Below are 23,226 nucleotides of genomic sequence, written 5' to 3'. Positions count from 1 at the left end.
GTGTGTGTGTGTGTGTGTGTGTGTGTGTGTGTGCGTGCGTGCGTGCGTGCGTGCGTGTGTGTGTGTGTGTGTGTGTTATCTGTATAACATGATCAATTTTTTGTATAAAATGTTTGAGCAAATATCGAGTAAAATTTATTTTTATATTATATATACTTTTTATATTTCACCAATTTTGTGAATGTCATTAAATATACTAAATATAAATAATATAAATACATATACTTAAAAATACTAATATATATATATATAAAAAAAAAAATATATATATATATATACATACTTGTCAGCATTATAATAACCCTCTTGCTTTTAAGACAACAACACGGCCATACAAAAAATGCATATCTTGACCACAACTTGAATTTCACAGGAACGCAATGAATTCCCATACTGGTTTATACTGGTTAAGTTTGTGTACCTTTATAGCCATACTGTACACATAAAACTTGGCTGGTGAATCATCAAACGTGTTAAAGCTGGTTTACTATGGAAGTCTTGGTAGTGCAGGTTTGGTGCTGGTCTAGACCAGTGAAGAGGTCTGAATAAATGGTTAAAACGATGCTGTTGTGTTTCAGAGAAGAATTACAAACCATAAAGGTTTAAAGCAACATAGTGAGTAAATGATTTGAGTGCACTGTTCCTTTAAGATACTCAAGCATGCACACTTCAAACCACCTCTCACAGCCACAGCGCTCCGCTCGAGGAGAAAGGTAAATATTTGATGCCTGAACTGCTTGTTACTTCTCCTCCATGAGAACAGACATCTTGTGTGGGCCACCATGAGTTCCAGTAAAAACACCACAGCCAAAAACGCTTCGAAACTGCTGTTTTAAGTCTGTGAAGACTCTTCACTCTTAGAAGAAAAGTTCTATATAGAACCTTGAAGAGTTCCGTCAGGCACATCATATATAGAACATTTAAGAGGATCCTATCATGGGATCATTTTATTGATTTCGTTTTAATTAATTAAACTAAATTTGATTCAATCTAATTAAGTCTTATGAGTTAAGCAGCTTGTATGCATTATTTAAAAAAAACACATTTTAAGACATTTCTCATTATATATATATATATATATTTTTTTTTAAAAAATTTTTTTATTTATTTATTTATTTTTTTGCACAAAAGGGTTCTTTAAAATTGAGTCAAAAACCCTAGGGTTCTATATAGAGCCCCAATTAAACTTTTTTCTTTCTTTCTAAAAGTGAAAGGTTGGGAAGCAAAACAACATCTGAACAATAAGAGCAGAGTATACCAATCAAAACAGACTGGGTCATCTGACCAATCAGAGCAGAGCAGACCAATCACAAGACTGGGTCATCTGACCAATCAGAGCAGAGCAGACTCTCAAAAAAGGAGGGGTTTAGAGAGACTGAATCTTTGAACAAACCATTTCAGACACTTCGAAGAGAATCGAGGTGATGTGTATATTATGAGAAAATGAAAGTGTTTATTTATGTATTTTTTTAATCTTGAATGCATGTAACCTGTTGTAGGAGACTCCAAAACAAAATCAGGAGCCTTTAAAATAGCAAAATAGGAGCACTTTAACATTACGGGAAGAACATTTGTTCAGAATAAAGTTCTGTGGACTATATAATTTAACCTCATTATAGAAGTGTTGCAGTGTCACGGTCAGGCTAGGTGAAGTTTAACAAAGAAATTTCAGTCATTACTTATTCATTTAGATTTGTGGATGAACCTTTCCTTTAAGACAAAAACAAAGTGCAATCCTCAGGTAAAGAAAAATCACTCAATTTCTAACAAAACAAATGTCATGCCACGTACCACATAAGGTCTGGCCAGAGAGATTTTAGGCCTCAAATAAATGAGAGGTTTCGGTCATGCTGAATTAGATTCTGCATACAGCAGAAATGTGGCTTATTTCGTTTTCTTTCGCTGTGGGAACTGAGTTCTGTGGGTAATACAGCTCCACGGGGTATGACATCAGAACAGAGAGATCCAGAGAGACGGATAGATAGATAGAGAGATAGAGAGAGACAGATTCACTGCAGAAGATTTGACCTTGGGTTACATTGAAGAGTGTTAAAGAGAAAAGAAGATGATGCCAAAAACGGAAAGTGGAGGAGAGAAAAAAGCAGCACAATCAAAGCCGATAATGGATTTGAGGAATTTTTAGAGTCATTCTTTATAAAGAAAAAATAAGAGACAGAGAGAGAAAGAGAGAGAGATGGAAAGAGAATATCCCGTATGACAGCAATGAAAGTGATGTCAGCGATCCTAATTACATTAGCATGGAGGCTGATGACATCACAATGACCCCCTCAATCAATCACATTCCACTGAACTCTAATGGAAATCTGATTGAATTGCATAATCGGCACGAGTCACCCAAGTTCTTTTTTTGTAATATTTTTTAAATAAAATACAAAAAAAGTAAAATATAATATTTTTTTTTGTGTTGTACTTTTTACAAAAAAAATTTGCTACAGTAAATGCTACAGTAAAAACGAATTGTTAACTATATGTATTTTTACCTAATATTTAACAGGATATGTTTTACAGGAATTTTTTGTGCTTGTTTTGAATTAGAAAAATATCAGATTGATATTAATGGTACTATGGTATTCAGAACGTTGCGTCAAGCAATATATTTTAATGAAAATAATGTTGCAATAAAAAAAATGCAAAAAAAAGTACTTAAAAGGAATCTTTAAGCAAATAAGTACACATTTTTCTTTTTTCTTTTTTTTTTTAGGGGTCTAAAATGAATCAGACATGTTTTGTGAGATTAACTATGGCCATGTGGGAAAAATGAAGCGTCATCGGAGTGTGTCATCAGGCCTGAAATACACACTCTTTTCTGAGAGGATTTTCTGATACATCTCAAGAAGTTTGAGTGTATTAAATGAGCGCATTATATTCAGCTCCAAAAAAATAAAAAGCACAAGGACTGACCTTATCTAAGAAGTTTTGCTGAGGAGCATAAGTTATGATGGGATTGATCTATAAAAGTTTCATTCTCATTCTTTTCACTCTGTCTTTTACTTTTCAAACTCCTTTAAAGCTAGAAGTTAAGAGGCTTATGAAATGAAAATGAAAGTTCATTGAGCGTAAATGTATAACACAGTGAGTCACTGATTTTGACGTAATGTTCTCAGAGACGATCTTGCAAGACATTTCAGCCAAATAGGATGAACCGCGCACGGATCTGACAGCCCCTGATGTCATATATGATTAAATTAACTTCACATTTCAGGGATGGACTAAAATTACTCCGCAATACAAAACAGGGGCAGGATTTCCATGTCAAATGTAATCCTACTCGTTCTGTGGATTTGAGATCTAAAAAAAAACAAAGCATGAGTGATTATTAAAGCTCCTTGGAAGCAACCCATACAAATGGGTTATGTTGATTACATTACAAACTGTGTCACAAGAAAGGCAGCAGGTCCTTCTGAAAAGCCATTTGTGTTCTTTCACTAAAACTGCCCCGGCTCTACGGGGTCATGTGCAGGAGCAGTGGAAGATTAAATCTTTTTGGGCAAAAAACCAAGATTTGTGTTGGGCAAATCTCATGGAAATTTTGAATTTGGGAGGGAAAATGTTTTTCTCACAATGCAAAAAAAAAAAAAATACATTTTAATAAAATATACTAACCTTTCCTCCCAAAATTCTAATTTCTGTCATATTTTTAAAATAAAAAAGGAATAAAATGAAAATAAAATAAAATGATTTTGGTGTAAATGTTGACCTGCATGTATTCATAAGATAGGCCCTTTATAAATGCCCAGTAGGGAATCGGGAAGCGAAAATAATTTCCATTTCTGGAATCGATCAGGAATCAGATACTTTATAATTAATAACGATAATTTCGATTAATCTTATCGATTCATTTGTGTGCATTTTAATTTGATTTTAAGCCATTCACGTGCAAGAAGACTCACCTCTCACTAATATTTATTACATTATTAATTTAATACTTAAAACATGTTAAAACATATTTATTGTGTTTATACTCCAATAAAAAAAATCTATTTGAAAACGAGTATTTTATTTATTAAAATAAGGTCCTAAATAAAAATAAATATTTAACTCAACTGTTGGTTTATTTTAACCCAACTGGTATTTAACCCAATGCATTGGGTTAAAATAACCCACAGTTGGGAAGGTGCCATACCACCCCACAGTTGGGTTATTTGTTGGGTTATTTTTAACCCAACATTTTTAAGTGAGTAATACAGTGATACTGAATTGAGTTCTCTTTCACGTCTTCTTGCGCTTGAATGGACAAAAACACAAAAGTGTCAAAATATCCTTTTAAACACAGTTTTGTCTTAAGTGAATGTTAAAAAGTTGAGAAAGAAAACTCATGTGTAACAGTATATTGGACCCGTGCAGTTCTTAAAGTGACAGCAGCCTAATATTAACTAACATTAATCAAACAACAAAAGACAAAGAGAAAATTCACTCGTCGTTCTTGACTGAATAACTTCTGTAACAATATTTGTAATGAATATTTTATTTATAAAGTGCAGTGTTATTTTACATTTGATTACAGTATATACCCGAATACCTGAAAATCTTAAAACACGGTTTATTTAATTCGTATCTTTGTTCAGTTGTATTTATTTGTGCGATTGGTAATTTGTTTATTTGTTCTTATTTAATTACTGAGTGTATAATTGTATTTAATAATGCTTGAAATTTATATTGTTAGACTAGTTTTTCTGTGGTATTTTTAAACCATAGGCAGAAGTTACTTGTGTAAGTGTCGTTGATTTTTCTTTTTTTCTTTTTTCTTTTTACTTATCGGATTCAAAACTAGGAATCAATAAGAAGCGGAATCAGAATCTGTCAAATTCAAACAATACCCAAGCCTAATGCTCAGTTACATGTAGTGCCCAAAAATACAGCAGAAGCCATTGTGACCTGGGTGGGTGGGTACTAATGCTAATGCCAATGAGACCAGTCTGTCTGGGTCTGGACGAGCACAGAAAACCAAAGCAGATTACAAGGATGTGACACAAAGAGACTGTGACCCCCAAATAGAGATTACAGAGAGAATGAGATGACAGAGAAAAACACACAACGAGCACAATGATCATAAAATGTGTTGCTCAATATCAGCTTCCTCATATGCAAATAAACTTATTGGTAACACTTTACAATAAGATTCCATTTGTTAACATTAGTTAACATGAGCTAACAATGAAAAAACATTCTGAAGCATTTATAAATCTTAGTTAATGTTATGTCCAAAATTTACAAATGCATTATTTAAATCAAAAGCTGTATCTGTTAATATTATTTAATAGACCTGAGCTTACATGAACTAACAATCAACAGTTGTATTTTATATTAATTAACGTTAACAAATGGGACCTTTTTGGGTTACCAAAATATTTGTTCATTGAATTGTTCATTGTTTATATGAATGTATAAATAAAATAATAAAATAATCAAAATTATATTTGTGTGTGTATATATATATACACATACACTAAATGAAAAAAATATGTATAAAACATTATAGTTAAAACTATTTATGATGTTATACATTATTTTTCCATTTACTGCTTTACTTACCGACAAATAAAGTCAGTTTTTACTCAGAAAATGTTTTTCTCACAAAGCAAAAAATAGTGTACGAATACTGAATTGAGATCTCTTTTGTGTCTTCTTGCACTTGAATGGACAAATACACAAAATTATTTCAAAATTATGTCAAAATATCCTCATAAACCCAGTCGGTTTTGTCTTAAGTGAACGAGAATAGTTGAGAAAGTAAAAGCACGTGTAACACTATTGGATCCGCGCATTCTATATTATTGCTGTCTTTCTATTTAAAGGAGTTTTAAGAAGAAAATACAAACAAACAACTGAGAGAAAGTTAATAAAACACAAGCCCCTTTCACACAGTGAGTTGATCCCGGGAAATTGCCGTAAAATTGATAGAGTGCATTCTGTGTGAACGCAAACACGTCCCGGGATTGATGCTGGGATGGGGAGCTATAGTAACAATCCGGGATCAGTCCCGGAACGCGTCCTGTGTGAATAAAAGCCAGGACCAATGCCGTGAGGGGTATTTTGTTGCTCTTAGAAGAAAATTTGTGTTCGTCATCAACAAAGAAAGAACGAAAAAATGTCTGCAAACTGGCATCCTGACATCACGTGTCTTTACGGGATCTTTAAGGGATGTGTGTGAAAGCACTCACAGATTCCGGAAAATCACTGGTTAGTGTGAATGAACCGAAATCAAACGATCCCGGACACATTATCGGTGTATTTTCCGGAATCTCAGTGTAAAAAGTGGCTACAGAGAAACTTCTCAACAATAGAAACGTCCCTATGTGTGGTTGCGTGAGTTACAGAGAGCATTGAAATTTCCCCAACCTGTTAACTCATCCTCCAGGCTCATTCCCTGAGTGTGCGGTGTAAAATCACCCGTGAACATGAGGATGTGTGCTTGTTGTGGAGCTGAGAGCGGCTCATTCTGCGGGAGACAGCGATTACAGGGAGAGCCACGCGTGCACACGCCACCAGATGAGGGGAGTACTCATTTGTTCCCATGGAGACAGTGCAGGGAAAGTCGGGACCTCCAATAGGGACACATGCTGGGTGGGAACGTGCGGGAAGGGAGGGGAGAGTCTCTTCCAAAATCTGCCATCAGCAATATTACACGCGTGATAGCGTCTCACAGTTTCCCCTCTGAGCATCCGTGATTATGTTAAGCCACTCTAACACATGAGAGAAAGACAAAGGCTGAACATGAGGCTCACTGTCAACTCCAAAGAAATACTTCCATAGAGTCCAAATCCAGGTGCACATGCTAACACACTCTGGGTGTAACAACAACAAAACATATCCATAATTCAGTCTTGCAAACAGACACACGAGTAAGAAATGACATATGCATTTTCCCAACTTCTTTTGTAATTATTTGCGAAATTTATTATGACTAAAAAAAATTTTTTTTACATCCATTAGGCAAAATCTGATTGCATATGAAAATAACAGTCATAATCAGGGGTGTAAAAATTACTGAGAAATTGTACTTACGTTAAAGTACAGATACCAATAAACATTTTACTCAATTAAAGGTAGCCTACCTACCCAAAAATACTTGAGTCAAAGAAAAAAAAGTATACACATTTAATTGTACTTAAAAATTGTAATATACCGGTAAGTTTGCTAAGCTTTTTTAAAACGACTTTTAAAAACAAGAGGCAGTAATATATTTTCTCATTTTAGTGTTTTTGATGAAAAAATGTCATACAGAAATCTGCCAAGAATCAAGCGTTCATCAATGGTATAAATTAAGTTGAATTAAACAAAAATTATTTACAATTTTAAATTATTCAAAGAAAAATAATTAAAATGAAAATTTATAAAATTATCAAAATTATTAATTTATTACAATAATCAAAATGAAATAAAATATAAAAATAAAATAAATTAAAGTTAAAATTAAATTATTTTTTAAAAATATCAAAAAATAAAACAATGGTTTAAATTAAGTTAAATTAAAAGGAATTTTAAAATTAAAGTTCTAATTAAAGTATTAAAATAAAAATATAGAAGTAATAAAAAAATTAATCTATCAACATTGAATACATTATTAGAATGATTAAAATTAAAGACAAAAAATAAAATATATGTAAATTAAAAAAAAAGTAATTAAAGTTCAGAATTAAAATGATTTAAATTAAAATTAAACTTAAAATCAAATTAAGTATTTGCAAAGACAGAACATGAAACCTTACACCCAGCATAAATCCCTACACGAATACTCTGAGAACACAGGCAATTTTGTATGAAAAAAAATTATACATATTTCAAAAAATGAGCCTCAAAACTACATACGATGTCTTGAGAACTGAAAATAAGTGTATACTTGCTCACATGCGACCACATACTAGCATACCCTTGCTTCAAATTCCACCCTGATTGATTTAGCAAGCAGTTTTTCACATTAAAGCTCTTCAAATCTCTCTCCCTCTCCAGCAGACTCTGAGTAAATAGCCATCAGTGCTGTAAAGATCACCAATAAAGTCATTAGGCCAGTTAGTAACCTCCCTGCAAGATGGCTATAAACACACCTCGCTAATGCTAACCTAATCAACAGCCATAAACACAATCAATGACATCTATAAACATCACAGGCTCTGACTGCGCCGTAACCTGCGTCTAAAGCCCGTTCACTGGTTTAGGGCCTCAGATAATGACAGGTCAGCGGATGATAGGCATGGAAGAGGAATGTGAGTGGACATGGAGAGTTAGGAAGTGTGGGACATTGCTATTAGACGTGCAGTTCTCAGGGGCTGACATTAGCCATTCACTCGTGCAGATGTCGACACTAAAGATAAAGACACCAGTCTTCTAGATTACAGATTTCATGGAGCAAGAGCATCATTATCTGACAATGACAAACAATGATAGAAAATGTGATAGAAAAAAGAAAGATAATGAGATAAAAAGACAACACACACTGTGCATTAAAGGCTGCAAATTCCATGTGAGTGTTGTTTTCTGATTGCATATTAGTTTGGAAATGGACAAAGTATTTCAACATAAAAATATCATTACCCACCATGCCTTCAAACTGATTAATCGTGATTAATCGCATCTAACATCAAAGTTTTTAAATATATACTGTGTGTGTGTGTGTGTGTGTGTGTGTGTGTGTGTGTGTGTGTGTGTGTGTGTGTGTGTGTGTGTGTGTGTGTGTGTGTGTGTGTGTGTGTGTGTGTGTGTGTGCGTGTGCGTGTGTGTGTGTGTGTGTGTCCAAATACAAATTAGTCGAAAAAACATGAACCATAAGAATTTACTTAAATTAACTTTATTTCAGCTAGTTATTAAAAATAATTAAAAATAAGTGTTTAGACATTTATAATTGACAAAACACAACAAACAAGTGTTGTCAAATTGATTAATCACATCTAACATAAATGCTTATATATATATATATATATATATATATATATATATATATATATATATATATATATATATATTCAGTATATATAGGCTACTCTCTCTCTCTGTCTCTCTCTCTATATATATATATAGAGAGAGTGAGAGAGAGAGAGAGAGAGAGAGAGAGAGAGAGAGAGAGCGAGAGAGAGAGAGAATAGCCTATATATACTGAATACACACACACAAAATTATTATATATTTACAAAATTATTTGTGATTAATCGATTTGATTTAAGAACCATTAGTACATGATGAGAAAAACTTCTGATCTCTTAGTTGTGGTATAACTTGTTAATGCTCTACTTAGCATGTGTTGCCATATGGATAATTAATTAGATGTCTCCGCTTGCTGAAGTCCAAAAGTTGTACACAATTATTAATTTAGGAGTATAAACCAAATTCTATTTGCATGCACAGTTTGCAGAGCGCCACACTTTTCACCCCCACAGTGAGGAGTAAAAACAGGCTATATTCAACATTTGCTTATGTTTCATAGTTCTGGAAATGTGCATTACTTCCAAATGCTCACACTAACACAAAAGTGCCATTGTATTGCATTGTTTTTGAACATGGTGCCTGAGAGCATAAAAAAAAATCCCAATCTGTAGTGCCATCCGCATCGCATTTATTTGCCTTCACATTTCTGATTATGATTCATTATAATTCAGTCTTACTCTTCTGTTTCCTCTAAAATAAATCAGCACAAGGTCCTGTTTATTTCTACAGAAGTATTCAACGCTAAACAAACACATGTTTGTGGAGAACCGGCTTTCATTCGCATGAATATCAGCAGCTGCTGAAAATGACAGTTCTGACTGTAAACTAATCTCAACACGTGCAACACAACACAAACTGTTTCAACACAAACACTCTCATGCACTGTGATTATATCATGCTCTGCTGGGATATATTGCTGTGCTTGTGACATTTTGAGCACTAGAAAACGCCAAAGGATTCTCCCTATTGGAGTCAGTTGCACGCCTTAAGGGAGGATCAAGAATATAATGCATGCATCAACACACTCAATACAACAGCATCATGGGAATTTGCCTCAAATCAAAGTAGAAACAAGCATCAGCTTGAGGTGTGTGTGTGTGTGTGTGTGTGTGTGTGTGTGTGTGTGTGTGTGTGTGTGTGTGTGTGTGTGTGTGTGTGTGTGTGTGTGTGTGTGTGTGTGTGTGTGTGTGTGTGTGTGTGTGTGTGTATGTGTGGTCATTAAGATAAAAAATCCAAACAAAGTTTTGTTCTGGTCAAGATGCCAAGACAAACTCAAGTGATTACATACTGTATGCATGTGCATATATATATATATATATATATACTATAAAGAATAACTTGACTTGATTAGCTAGGCTGCTCTTTTCTTTTGAATGATCCTGCCTCAACTTCCTGTTTCAATAGGAAATACTGCTCCTGGCTGGGTCAACCGGCTAACAACCATGACATTTTCTGAGGACATTTTCTAAAAGTCTGTTTACAGCACACATAGCCAGACTGAATAGCTGAAGTTTGCTAATATCAATAGTTAGGCTCATTGTACGGGAAAATTAACCACCAGTCAAAGATGTCGTATGTCATTAAAGCATCAGAACAACACAAGCAAAACTAAGACAATCCAGTGAGAAAACATTGTTTATGGAATTAAAAGGCGTAAATGATTTATCTAAATCAGTTCTATTGCAGTTTGAGTTTCCAAAACATTTGACAAGACATTGCATATCAAAATACATAATACGCTGAGATATTTCCTGGAGTTTTGATTGCAAACCCAGCAGAGATTGTTGATGCTTTCACCTTTCACACACACACACACACACACACACACACACACACACACACACACACACACACACACACACACACACACACACACACACACACACACACACACACACACACACACACACACACACACACACACACACACACACACACACACACACACACACACACACATCACAGTAACGTTTTACCACACAGATTGTTCTCGAATGATCACATGACTCTGTGTGATGTGAAACCCGAGCCTCCGAGGCCAGTGTTTGGAGCCAGTCAGGCGATTCCTTCTGCACTTGTTGAATTACGACCAAGATAAATTACGTGGGAAGGAAGAGATTTCAGGAGAAATGGCATAATCAGGAAGAGATCTCTCACTGTTTGTCATGCCCCGCCACAGGTACCTTGAAATCCATTTTCCCTAGACAGACAGGTCGACGGCAGGGATCCTCGTACGGTGCCAACCTCTGTCTAAACATCTCAGGAATCATTAACTTACATCCGTATTTCCCAGAAGGAATTAGTTTATTAAGTAAAGGTCTGGCTAAAATATCACCACTACCTGGGCGCCAATACAAGTATACTATAGAGCCCATTAAAGTCAGAAACCAGTGATTGACCCCTTCCCTCAAGCCAAAACTTAATCAAAGAAGTCAAGAAAGAGTACAGCAGCTGTTAACCATTGACTATGGGATTCCAATGCAGGAAATTGAAGGGAGAATGGGATCAGGACAAAAAGCTGGACTTCAACTGCATGACTTACTGTACATGTGCACCATATAGTGTCAACGTGTCAATAGCACTGCTGCTCTAACAAGCTAGTAACCCCTCGTTCAAGTTTCCTATAATGCAACAACAGCAATTTAGTGAATAATCTGGACAGTATCATAAAAGCATCGTCTCTACATTAACACGAGACTTTCATCTAGACAGACCTATTCGTCCTGGGAAAGAGAGAAAAAAGGAAGGAAAAGCATGAATGTGATCATATAAAAACATGTTTTCTCCTAAATTAAATTATCACACTATTAAAGAATTATTGCACTAAACCGAAATACTCAAAATAATAACATATTAAATATTATCTGGAAAATATTTTCCTAAATTTGTATTTTCTATTAATACAGATTAATTCATTTTTATATTATATATAACATATAATGTATATAACAATAGATAAAATACAAATATTAAAAATATTTTTTAAATAATAAAAAAAAATACAATTATTATAATATATAAACATTTTTAAATACATAAAATAAAAAAATAAAATATTTTGGATATACATTTTAGTGCTCATTAACGTCTTAAGTTAACATGTTAATCATCTAAGAGTTATATATTTATTTATATTTAAATTTATAAAGAAATAAATATTGTATATATATACATATATATATATATATATAATTTATTTATTTATATATACACACACACACACACATATATACAGTATATATATATATATATATATATATATACACAGTATATATATTTCAGTCCTCATTAACATAATGTATATCAATAATACAAATAAATCAATTTTGTGTGAAAGATATCGAAAATCATATTTAAAATCATATAAAGTTTCACATTTACTTCAGATCCCCTAGAAAACCCCACTGCTCTATGATAATAGAGAGTGTTGTGATTGAACTAGGTCAAATGTTCACAGTAGAAGTGAATGGTGACCACAGGAGTCCTCATCAAACTGTAAGGTGCTTATTATTGTAATCCCTGAGGGGCCGACGGGAGGATATATAGAGCAATGGGCAGAGGTGGGTCATGGTTTTGGGGGGCAAGAGAAGCCCTTATATCCCTCACCCCATATCTGTTTATCGGTTTCGCTTGCAATCCTATTCTCAATCTTTCTGTTTTCTGTGCCAGTTCCAGTCGTTGTTCTGGCCCAGTGTCAACAGTATTACACACAAATCACACATCGAGGAAGCTCCTGACAGACGGTAACATTTTATTCACCCTTAGTCAAACAGTGTTTTAATCTCACTTCAACTTGATGTGACTTGTTCACTCGATCAGTGGAAACATGCAAACAATGTCAATGAATGAACAAATAAACAGGTAGTGAGGTCATGGGATTATGTAAAACCTGTACTGCACTTTCTAAGACTGGTTTCAATTACATAATCACACTTTTTACACATCATCACACTTTCCAGACCTGATCAGGCCTTCGTAGATCAGATTAGACCCTCAGATTCCAGACCAGACCCAGTTGAGATCAGACATGACAGACGACCCAGAGACAGGCATGTTGAACTGCTCTGTTAACCCAACACATCAGCCATCTGTGCGGGACAGATGGGACCTCACGCCCCCCTTTAGCCTGAGGGGACTTTCAGTTGCATTCTCCCACACTTACACACACACACTCTCGGTTATGAAAGGACGCGAGGACCGGGAAGATAGAAACATGAGAGGAGATGAAACAAGAGATTTATTGGAAAAGGAGGGAAAATCAGTAGATTACAAACAAAGGCGAGTTGTTTCATTATGTACTTATAAAATTGCAAACTAACTTAGTTTCAGCTTGAAATAAATATCAAAACCATTAGACTGTCTTATTAAAGGTAAAGCGAGTAATTTCTGGCTGGGCAGGATTCTCAAACAGAACAATATTTTGAACAGATACTTTAGTTTAAACGCTGACAAAAAGCCTTAAAAAAGTTTCAAAGATCAAAGTGCAGATAAATAATGTTACTTTTACAAACTTTGGTTTATAACTTTGGCTTTGTAAGCAGTCGACCAATCCTAACAGACTGAGACATCTGACCAATCAGAACAGAGTAGACCAATCACAACAGACTGAGTCATTTGGCCAATCAGAGTAAAGTAGACTAATCACAACAGACTGAGTCATTTGACCTAGACCAATCACAACCGACTGAGCCATCTGACCAATCAGAACAGAGTAGACGAATCACAACAGACTGAGCAATCTGACCAATCAGAACAGAGTAGACCAATCACAACAGACTGAGCCATCTGACCAATCAGAGTAAAGTAGACCAATCACAACAGACTGAACCATCTGACCAATCAGAGCAGAGTAAACCAATCACAACAGACCGGGGCATCTGACCAATCAGAGCAGAGCAGACCAATCACAACAGACCAATCTGACCAATCACAGCAGAGTTGACCAATCACAGCAGAGCAGACCAATCAGAGAAGAGTAGACCGATCACATCAGAGAAGCTCTCTGAAAGAAGGAGTTTAGAGAGATTGAATCATTTATTGAACCGTTTCAGACACTGTGAGAAAAGAGCTGATGCTGTAAAGTATATTATGAGAATTTTTTTTTACCTTGGATGAATGTAAACTTATTGTAGGAGTCGTCAAAACAAAATTAGAAACATTTAGGGGCACTTTAATGTCAAATAAATTGCAGGCTTCACCTTTAATGATTAATAAGTCATTAAGCAATAAATCTAGTGTAGGATCTAGCAAAAATCTTATTGTAATTAAACCAGAAAATCTAAATATCAGTGAACAAAAACAATTTCTAAAGCTAGGTCTTCTAAACATTAGATCGCTCACACCTAAGGCGGTTATTGTAAATGAAATGGTCACAGATAATAGTTTCGATGTACTTTGCCTTACTGAAACCTGGCTTAAACCAAATGATTATTTCGGTCTAAATGAGTCCACTCCACCAGGATACTGTTATAAGCATGAGCCCCGTCTGATCGGTCGTGGCGGCGGGGTTGCAACAATCTATAGAGATATTCTTAATGTTACTCAGAAAACAGGTCACAGGTTTAATTCGTTTGAAGTACTTGTGCTAAATGTTACGCTCTTAGATGCAAGAAACAAATCCATATTATCTCTAGCCTTGGCTACCCTATATGGACCTCCAGGGCCCTATGCTGATTTCCTAAAAGAGTTTGCATACTTTCTCTCAGATCTATTGGTCAATGTCGATAAAGCAATAATTGTTGGAGACTTTAACATACACGTAGATAATACAAATGATGCGTTAGGGACTGCGTTTACAGATTTATTAAACTCCTTTGGGGTCACGCAAAACGTCAGCGGTCCCACTCATCGTCTAAATCATACACTAGATTTAATTATATCATATGGAACCAATCCAACTGATATAAATATTATACCGCAAAGTGATGATCTCACTGATCATTACATGGTAACTTGTATAATACGTACTGCAGAAATTTGTCACGTTGCGCAACGTTATCGACCAGGCAGAACAATCCTTCCAACCACTATAGATAGATTCTCAAATAGCTTACCTGATCTATCTCAGCTGCGCAGTGCACCCAAACAAACAGATGAACTAGAGGAAATGACTAGCAGTTTGAGCACCATGTTCTCTAGTACACTAGATATTGTTGCACCAATTAGATTAAAAAAGGTAAGAGAGAAAACTAAAGCACCATGGTACAACAGTGCTACGCATGCAATCAAGAGAGAAACTCGTAACTTAGAGCGTAAATGGAAACAAACTAATTTAGAGGTCTTTAGAATCGCGTGGAAAGACAGTATGTCACGTTATAAAAAGGCTCTAAAAGCAGCAAGGGCTGAGCATCTCCGCAAACTAATAGAAAATAACCAAAATAATCCAAGGTTTTTATTCAACACCGTGGCTAGACTAACAAATAAACAAACATCACCAGAGCAAAATATTCCATTACAATATAGTAGTAATGATTTTATGAATTACTTCAATGAGAAAATAGAAAGCATCCGAAACACAATTGTAAATATACAATCCTCTATGATGTCTTATGATTCAGCCTCAATTATGGCCCCTCTAGAACAACTACACCGATTTACAACTATAGGACAGGAAGAGCTAAATAAACTTATCATTGCATCGAAACCAACAACATGTTTATTAGATCCAATACCCACTAAACTACTGAAAGAAGTGTTACCTGTAGTCGAAGAGCCTCTTCTTAATATTATTAACTCGTCTTTATTTTTAGGTCATGTTCCAAAAATATTCAAGCTGGCAGTAATAAAACCTCTCATTAAGAAACCGCAATTAGATCCAAATAACTTAGCAAATTACAGACCCATCTCAAATCTTCCATTTATGTCTAAAATACTAGAAAAAATTGTGTCCGCTCAATTGTGCTCTTTCTTACAAGAAAATGATATCTATGAAAAATTCCAGTCGGGATTCAGACCGCATCATAGCACAGAAACTGCGCTAGTTAAAATTACAAATGATTTACTTTTAGCTTCTGACCAAGGCTGTATCTCAATACTAGTTCTACTCGATCTAAGCGCTGCGTTCGACACTATCGATCATAAAATACTCCTGGATCGACTACAAAACTACACTGGTGTTCAGGGACAGGCATTAAGCTGGTTTAGATCTTACTTATCAGACCGTTACCATTTTGTCTGTCTAAATGGGGAAAAATCAAGGATAACGTCAGTAGACTATGGAGTGCCGCAAGGATCGGTGTTAGGCCCTCTGCTATTCTCAATATATATGCTGCCACTTGGTAATATTATAAGAAAACATGGAATTAATTTCCACTGTTATGCTGATGACACTCAATTATATATCTCATCACGACCAGATGAAAACACTAACTTATCTAAATTGACAGAGTGTCTAAATGATATAAAATGCTGGATGACGTGTAATTTCCTGCTATTAAATTCAGATAAAACGGAGGTACTACTTATTGGTCCAAAAAACTACCCACAAAATCCCTTACAATACAACTTTAATTTAGAAGGATGTCCTGTTACTTTATCCACTACAGTAAAAGACCTGGGTGTTATACTAGACCGCAACTTGACTTTCGAAAATCATATTTCATATATTACAAGAACAGCCTTTTTCCACCTTAGAAACATTGCTAAGCTACGCAACATGCTATCTGTTTCTGATGCAGAAAAGTTAGTTCATGCTTTCATGACCTCGAGACTAGATTACTGTAATGCTTTATTAGCTGGCTGTCCTACATCCTCAATTAACAAGCTACAGTTAGTGCAAAATGCAGCTGCTAGAGTTCTTACTAGATCAAGAAAATATGATCATATAACACCTATTTTATCATCTCTACACTGGTTACCTATTAAGTTACGTATCAATTACAAAGTATTCCTACTGACCTATAAAGCCCTAAATGGTTTAGCTCCTGTGTATTTAACAGACCTTCTATCGCCATACAATCCATCGCGCTCTTTAAGATCACTAAATTCGAGGCTTCTGGTCATTCCTAGGATATCTAAGTCCACTAAAGGAGGGAGGGCGTTCTCGCATTTAGCTCCTAAACTCTGGAATAGCCTTCCTGATATTGTACGAGCCTCAGACTCGCTGTCCCAGTTTAAAACTAGATTAAAGACGCATCTCTTTAACCAAGCATTCACTTAATGCTTAACCTTTGATACTGCTGAATCGGTTCGAATGCATTAACATTATGAACATCAGCTATGCTAATTATTTCCCATCTGCCTTTCTGCTGTTATCTCGGGACGCTAGTCCCGAGGTAAATAGCGTTCGTCAGCTCCAGTTTGTATCCAGCCTCTCACGGAGACTTCAGATGCCCCAACGCCTGTGAAGAGACGACTCGACGCCTGTGAAGAGACGACTCAAAGCCGGCGATATGTTATGCCATAAATTAATACTTGATTAACTAACTGTATTTTTCTATGTACATTTCCGAAATGCAATTTCTGTAAAGCTGCTTTGAGACAATGTGTATTGTGAAAAGCGCTATACAAATAAATTTGAATTGAATTGAATTGAATTGAACTTTTGACCTGTCAACAGCTAAAACAGAGAAGTGCATGATGAATGAAAATTATTATTAGCTAATTCCTTCTTGTCTGTTTCATAACGGAAATGACAAACTGCCTGTAGAGTGAACCTTTCCTCTAGGATGACCTGAATGACTTTCCAGTGTGACCACACTGGCACCCCAGCCTTGACCCCCGCTGACCTCTATAAGACTGACCAGGAAGACAAACTATCCCCTTAAAGGCACACCAACAGTTCCCAAACGTTACTCTTCCAGACTAAATAGACTCCATATTTAGTCTAATCAGCCTACACAGAAATGAGGATATGAGAGATAAAAAATACAGTTTGTTCAATATCTCCAAACATACTTTTTGTGAACACATAAACAACGGGTTCAAGCTACTAAGTATCATTTATATACTATTATAGTATTTATTTATATTTTGAATAATCTTTTATTTGTATATGCCCAGGTTTTAGTTTTATTTGAGTTTAAAAAAATGTTGTTGTTTTTTTTAAAATAATTTTAGTACTACAACTAAAACTTATTTCAGTAAGTCTGCCAACTTGCCAATGCAATATTTCACGTTTTTGAAGATTTTTTTTTCATATAATATTTATATTTTATTTTTTTACAGATATTGTTTAATTACCAACTATTTTCTTTAAAGTTTTCTACTGTCATGGTAGAGCAACAGTTTGAAAAGAAAAGTTAGTTAAAATAAGTTAAACTGTTAAAGGGTTAGTTCACCCAAAAATGAAAATTAAGTCATTAATTACTCACCCCCATGCTGTACCAACCCCGTAAGACCTTCGTTCATCTTCGGAACACAAATGAAGATATTTTTGATTAAATCTGAGAGGTTGATCACTGCTACATAGGCTGCCAGAGGGAATGAAACTTGACGGCCCAGAAAGTCATTAAAGAAAATGTTTAAATATTCCATGTGCCTACAGTGGCTCAACTATAAGTTTATCAAGCGACGAGAATACTTTTTTCCCGAAAAAAAAAACATAATAACGACTTTATTCGACTATTCCTTTTCTTCCTTGTGGGCCTGAGACGAGAGTTCAAGAGATTTCCACGACGCATGCGCGAGAACTGAGAAGAGGACGTTCTTCTTCTAATACTTCTTGTTCAGTTCTCGCGCATGCGTCGTGGAAATCTCTTGAACTCTCGTCTCAGGCCCACAAGGAAGAAAAGGAATAGTCGAATAAAGTCGTTATTATGTTTTTTTTTTCGGGAAAAAAGTAGTCTCGTCGCTTGATAAACTTATAGTTGAGCCACTGTAGGCACATGGAATATTTAAACATGTTCTTTAATGACTTTCTGGGCCGTCAAGTTTCATTCCCTCTGGCAGCCTATGTAGCAGTGATCCACCTCTCAGATTTAATCAAAAATATCTTCATTTGTGTTCCGAAGATGAACGAAGGTCTTACGGGGTTGGTACAGCATGGGGGTGAGTAATTAATGACTTAATTTTCATTTTTGGGTGAACTAACCCTTTTAACATGTTTATAGATAACAAAAAAAAAATGTTTCTAAATTTTATGGCACAGACAAAGTGCCATAAAACAGCCAGTAATGTAACGCAATTGCATCAAACACACGTTTTTTTGTTTTTTTTTTGTCCCCCAGAAATGATTATAAAGTTGTATTTTTAATGTTTCATCAGCTAAACGATCAAACAAGGTGCACAATCAAAGGTGAAATACAGCATCTCTGCTGTTGAAGATGACTTCTGGTTTGTGAAATTAGCTAATCTTTATAAATCCCTTTCGCTTTATCAAAGAATGTGTTTCTATGGTATATAATTACACCCTTGGTCCCTGGGAATATACAACCCAAATCCCCCTGAGACATGTCCCAAACTTCAGCCCTCACACGTCTCTCTCCTCAGGCCGCCAGCTGCTCGACCGCTCGCCAGAGAGAGAGAGAGAGAGAGAGAGAGAGAGAGGCTGGAGACGGTTGCAACATCAAACCTGCTTTGAATTAAACTTGCACAACCACACGCTCCTCTCCATCCCCCTTTTGTTTAGGGATGCCTGTCCTGCCAACTCTCCTTCTAAACTCCCTCTCCCACTTTCTGTCTCTCACAACAACACGAGCCGTCTGTGGTGCTGAGAGTCGAGGGGTTTTCCTACTGCCGTCTGGCTAGTGCTGGAAACCGATTCAGAAATGTGTGAGAATTTGCTGAGGAGTCAGTGTGTGGGTTTATTTAGTCATAATTTAGGGACAATATTATTCCCAGAAGTTAGATAAGCCTATCAAAACCTCCCTATGGGAACATCTGGGAACAGTGGCGTAGGTTTCATTAGAGAACATGTCGCCCAAGAGACGTAACAGTAAGCAAAATGCGTGTTTGTTTGGGAGTAAGGCTCACTAATTCTCATTTATGTTCTGACTTGAAATATCTTATTTACAGTTATTGTAATATACCTTAATGTAAATTTGTGAATTTTATTTGGAGTGATGAAAACATAAGCATTTACTTTTATCTGGACAATGTTTGAAACTTTAATTGCTATTGTTATACTATATATTTTTATATATTGTTATATTGCTATTGTTATTAATCATGTAAGATTATTAACTTTTTGTATTCCTCATTTGTTAGTTCCTTTGGATAAAACCGTCAGCTAAATGAATAAATATAAATATATGTTGAATTTATACCATAATACCAGAGTATGTACAGTAACTTATGTTCTATACAAAAGCAACAATGAAACAATTAGACGTAACATTAATTCAACATTATTTTTAACACCTGAGAATGTAGCGTATACTTCCTGCAAAAAAAAACAACTATAATGGTACATTTTGTTACTTACATATAGGAATAAACTAAATTTGCATGTGTAAATTCAAAAAGTGGAATTTACACCATGCAAATTTAGTTTATTCCTATACAAAAACAACAATGAAACAAAATGTGTTCATTTTTTATTAGAAGTAACTGTATTGCCACACATTACTTTTACAATTTACGACATTACACCTGAGAAAGTAACTCATTACCTCCTCTAAAAACCAACAAATTTTCAATTTGAATAGAAGTAACAATAACGTAGCGGTAACACTTTACAATAAGGTTTCATTTGTTAACATTAGTTAACTTAACATGAACTAACAATGAACAATACTTCTAAAGCATTTATCAACCTTAGTTACTGTAATGTTACATTTACTAATACATTATGTTAGTTAAGGCATTAACTAATGAATGAGACCTTATTGTAAAGTGTTACCAACGTAACTTTATACTTTTTGAACTCATCTCTAGTTATGCATTACTTCCCATAAAAAGTAACAATGAAACAGTTTTTTTTATGTACCAATAATGTAACTTACCTTTTAGATTAACACAATACCACTCAACTAATTGTTAGGTGCTAGTTTTACTGCTACTTAAAATGTACTTTAAAAAAAATTATTTCAGTCAGACTTAAACAATAATTCATCATTTAAAATGTCATCAATTACTTAAAACGCCTCAACGGTACAGTGACTATGCAAAAACCTGCTCAATAAGATGCATTTCAATGTACTTATTGTAATTTGTATCATTTTGTTGTTAATTTTTAAATTCACCCAACATTGCACATCACTGACTTTGTTCCTAACCTAAAACAAAATAAAAACACATTTTTCACACACACAGATTGTCTCTCCTGAACACAGCTGATGTTGAGTCTGCTAGCAACAGTAAAACAACGGCTCTAGCCGGTGACATAACACACACACACACACACACACACACACACACACACACACACACACACACACACACAGAGAGAGAGAGACAAATATGTACACACACTCTCACACACGTTTTCCCGAAAGTGAGTCAGCAGGGTTTCACTTTTTCCAAGAACAATATCAGAACCCCGAAAAACAAAGGCAGCAGAAGCCACAAAACAGAGTCAGGTCAATGGCAGCTCAGGCTGGGTGTAACAGTGTAATAGTGAAAGCGTAACTAGCCAATACGTCTGGATGTACTGTGGCCATGTTTTTATCCAAACATAAAAGCAAGATTCCCGTAGGAATTGAGATTTCTCTCTGATGAGCAGCCAAAGCTAGACGCATTCATTCAACTGGGATGCTTACACTGCCGTCTCTCTCTCTCTCTCTGTCTCTGTCTCTCTCTGACACATACAAGTACGTATGTTCATCTGTTTATCTGACTGTGGTAACACTGTTTATTTTGGCCAAGTGCTATATGCGCGTAGCATTACCGCTGGAGTGTGTGAATGCATTGCCTGTATGTAGTAGCTATACACCTAAACGTAACGGCCACCTCCACATTATTGTTCACACTATTCATGCCTTCTGAGTGAATCTAATCCCAACCAACGTGAGCTCTATAGTTTGCATGACTAGTGGTGAAGTTCTCATTCATTCCCGTGTCTTTGTAAGCGCACACATGAATAGCACACAGCTGTAAGCGCTACGTCACTCTCCTCTGACAGGTTTGCCTGTCAATTCAAATTAAGGAATTGAATCGGATGATGAAACGCATTCTCAATTCAATTCTGGATGTCACACAACCCTAAAACACATGAAAACATGCAACATCAAACTCACCAATAGTCTAACAGTGTATAACTCTAGAACATGTACAACTTGCATGTCATTAGAAACGGTCTAAAAACTCTTGGAGAGTTGTTATCCGCTCACTAATGAGCACAAGCTAGCAGGCATGACAAATAATGCCTTGGAGTTTCATTCAGACTTGTAATCACTCTCCTCATGTGAAAGCCTCCAGACAAGATGTTCTAACGGCAAGGATAATACTGGGACTGCACACTGTTCAGTCAAGCCAAAACCAAGACTTATGTATTCATAACTGTATTGTGCATATGTGTGTGTGTGAGAGAGAGAACCACACGCTCTGATCCTCAGTGGAGCCCAAAGTCTTGCTTCTCGTGCCAAACTGGCTCATGGGAGTCATTCTGAACAATGTGCTGAGAGCTACAATGCCAGTGAGTGATTTTACGGACACCGTGCCGCTTTTCAACAATCATATTCTACTTTATTTTCAACATACCTAAAGTGGTAGTTCCCCCAAAAATAATTGACTAATGGAAAAATTTATTGTGTCACAATATATCAAAAACCAAAATGCAATAATGTGTATCGGGGATTTGTGACAAAATGTATCATGTAGAGTTTACAATTTAAATTGAGAATGAAATATTGCAATGGCGCATCAAATATGGTAAACCCAGAAGAACACACAATTGAGCTTCTATATTTATTAAATTAAAAATAAAATACATTTAATAAATTGCCATATTTAAAACTTTTTAAATGTACGTAGTCAGGGACAGACTGCAAGCATAATGTGTCTAACATAATTTTGTATTTTTAGTACAATTTGAATTATGAATACACCAAGTCCATTCCTGACACAATACCAAATTTAATATTTTAATGAACAGTACTGTTTAAACATGTCTTATTATAGTAAACAAAACTTACCATCTTAATTCTATTTTGGCTTAAAATGTTGTGAGATCACTATCTTGTATCAACCCGAATTGTGACATGAGTGTATAGCAAAGTTCCTTTTAAGGCAAGTCATCTCACTCGGCGGCCATCTTTATAAAGTCTCTTGGGCAGCTATTTCAGTCACACAAGTACAGCTCTTATCTCTTTTAATGGGGAAACATCAAATTATCCAAACCATGTTCACTAAGCTTACTATTCAATTTCATATTTGAAATTGCAGCCAGTGAAGTCTGACAACAACTGT

At 35.4% G+C, this 23,226-nt stretch overlaps 1 protein-coding gene across 9 annotated transcripts in view; it reads right to left on the bottom strand.

The window, feature by feature from the left end:
• nhsa (Nance-Horan syndrome a (congenital cataracts and dental anomalies)) overlaps positions 1-23,226 on the bottom strand; it is a 108,083-nt gene that overhangs the window by 61,674 nt on the left and 23,183 nt on the right. Inside the window, exon 1 of one of the 9 annotated variants that reach the window (XM_077218583.1) lies at positions 11,098-11,128. The exons of the other annotated variants lie outside the window; for them this stretch is intronic. Within the exon in view, the coding sequence (XP_077074698.1) occupies positions 11,098-11,107 (10 nt within the window). The 5' untranslated portion in view covers positions 11,108-11,128. Of the gene's footprint in view, positions 1-11,097; positions 11,129-23,226 lie in introns of those variants that run through there. 9 annotated transcript variants of the gene reach the window in all.

Source organism: Siphateles boraxobius, unplaced genomic scaffold (genome assembly GCF_051911475.1).
Source record: "Siphateles boraxobius isolate OS27281-9 unplaced genomic scaffold, OSU_SipBor_1 77, whole genome shotgun sequence".
Classification (NCBI taxonomy): Eukaryota; Metazoa; Chordata; class Actinopteri; order Cypriniformes; family Leuciscidae; genus Siphateles; species Siphateles boraxobius.
The sequence above is the reverse complement of the archived record's forward strand: the minus strand, read 5'-3'. Positions and strand labels throughout refer to the sequence as shown.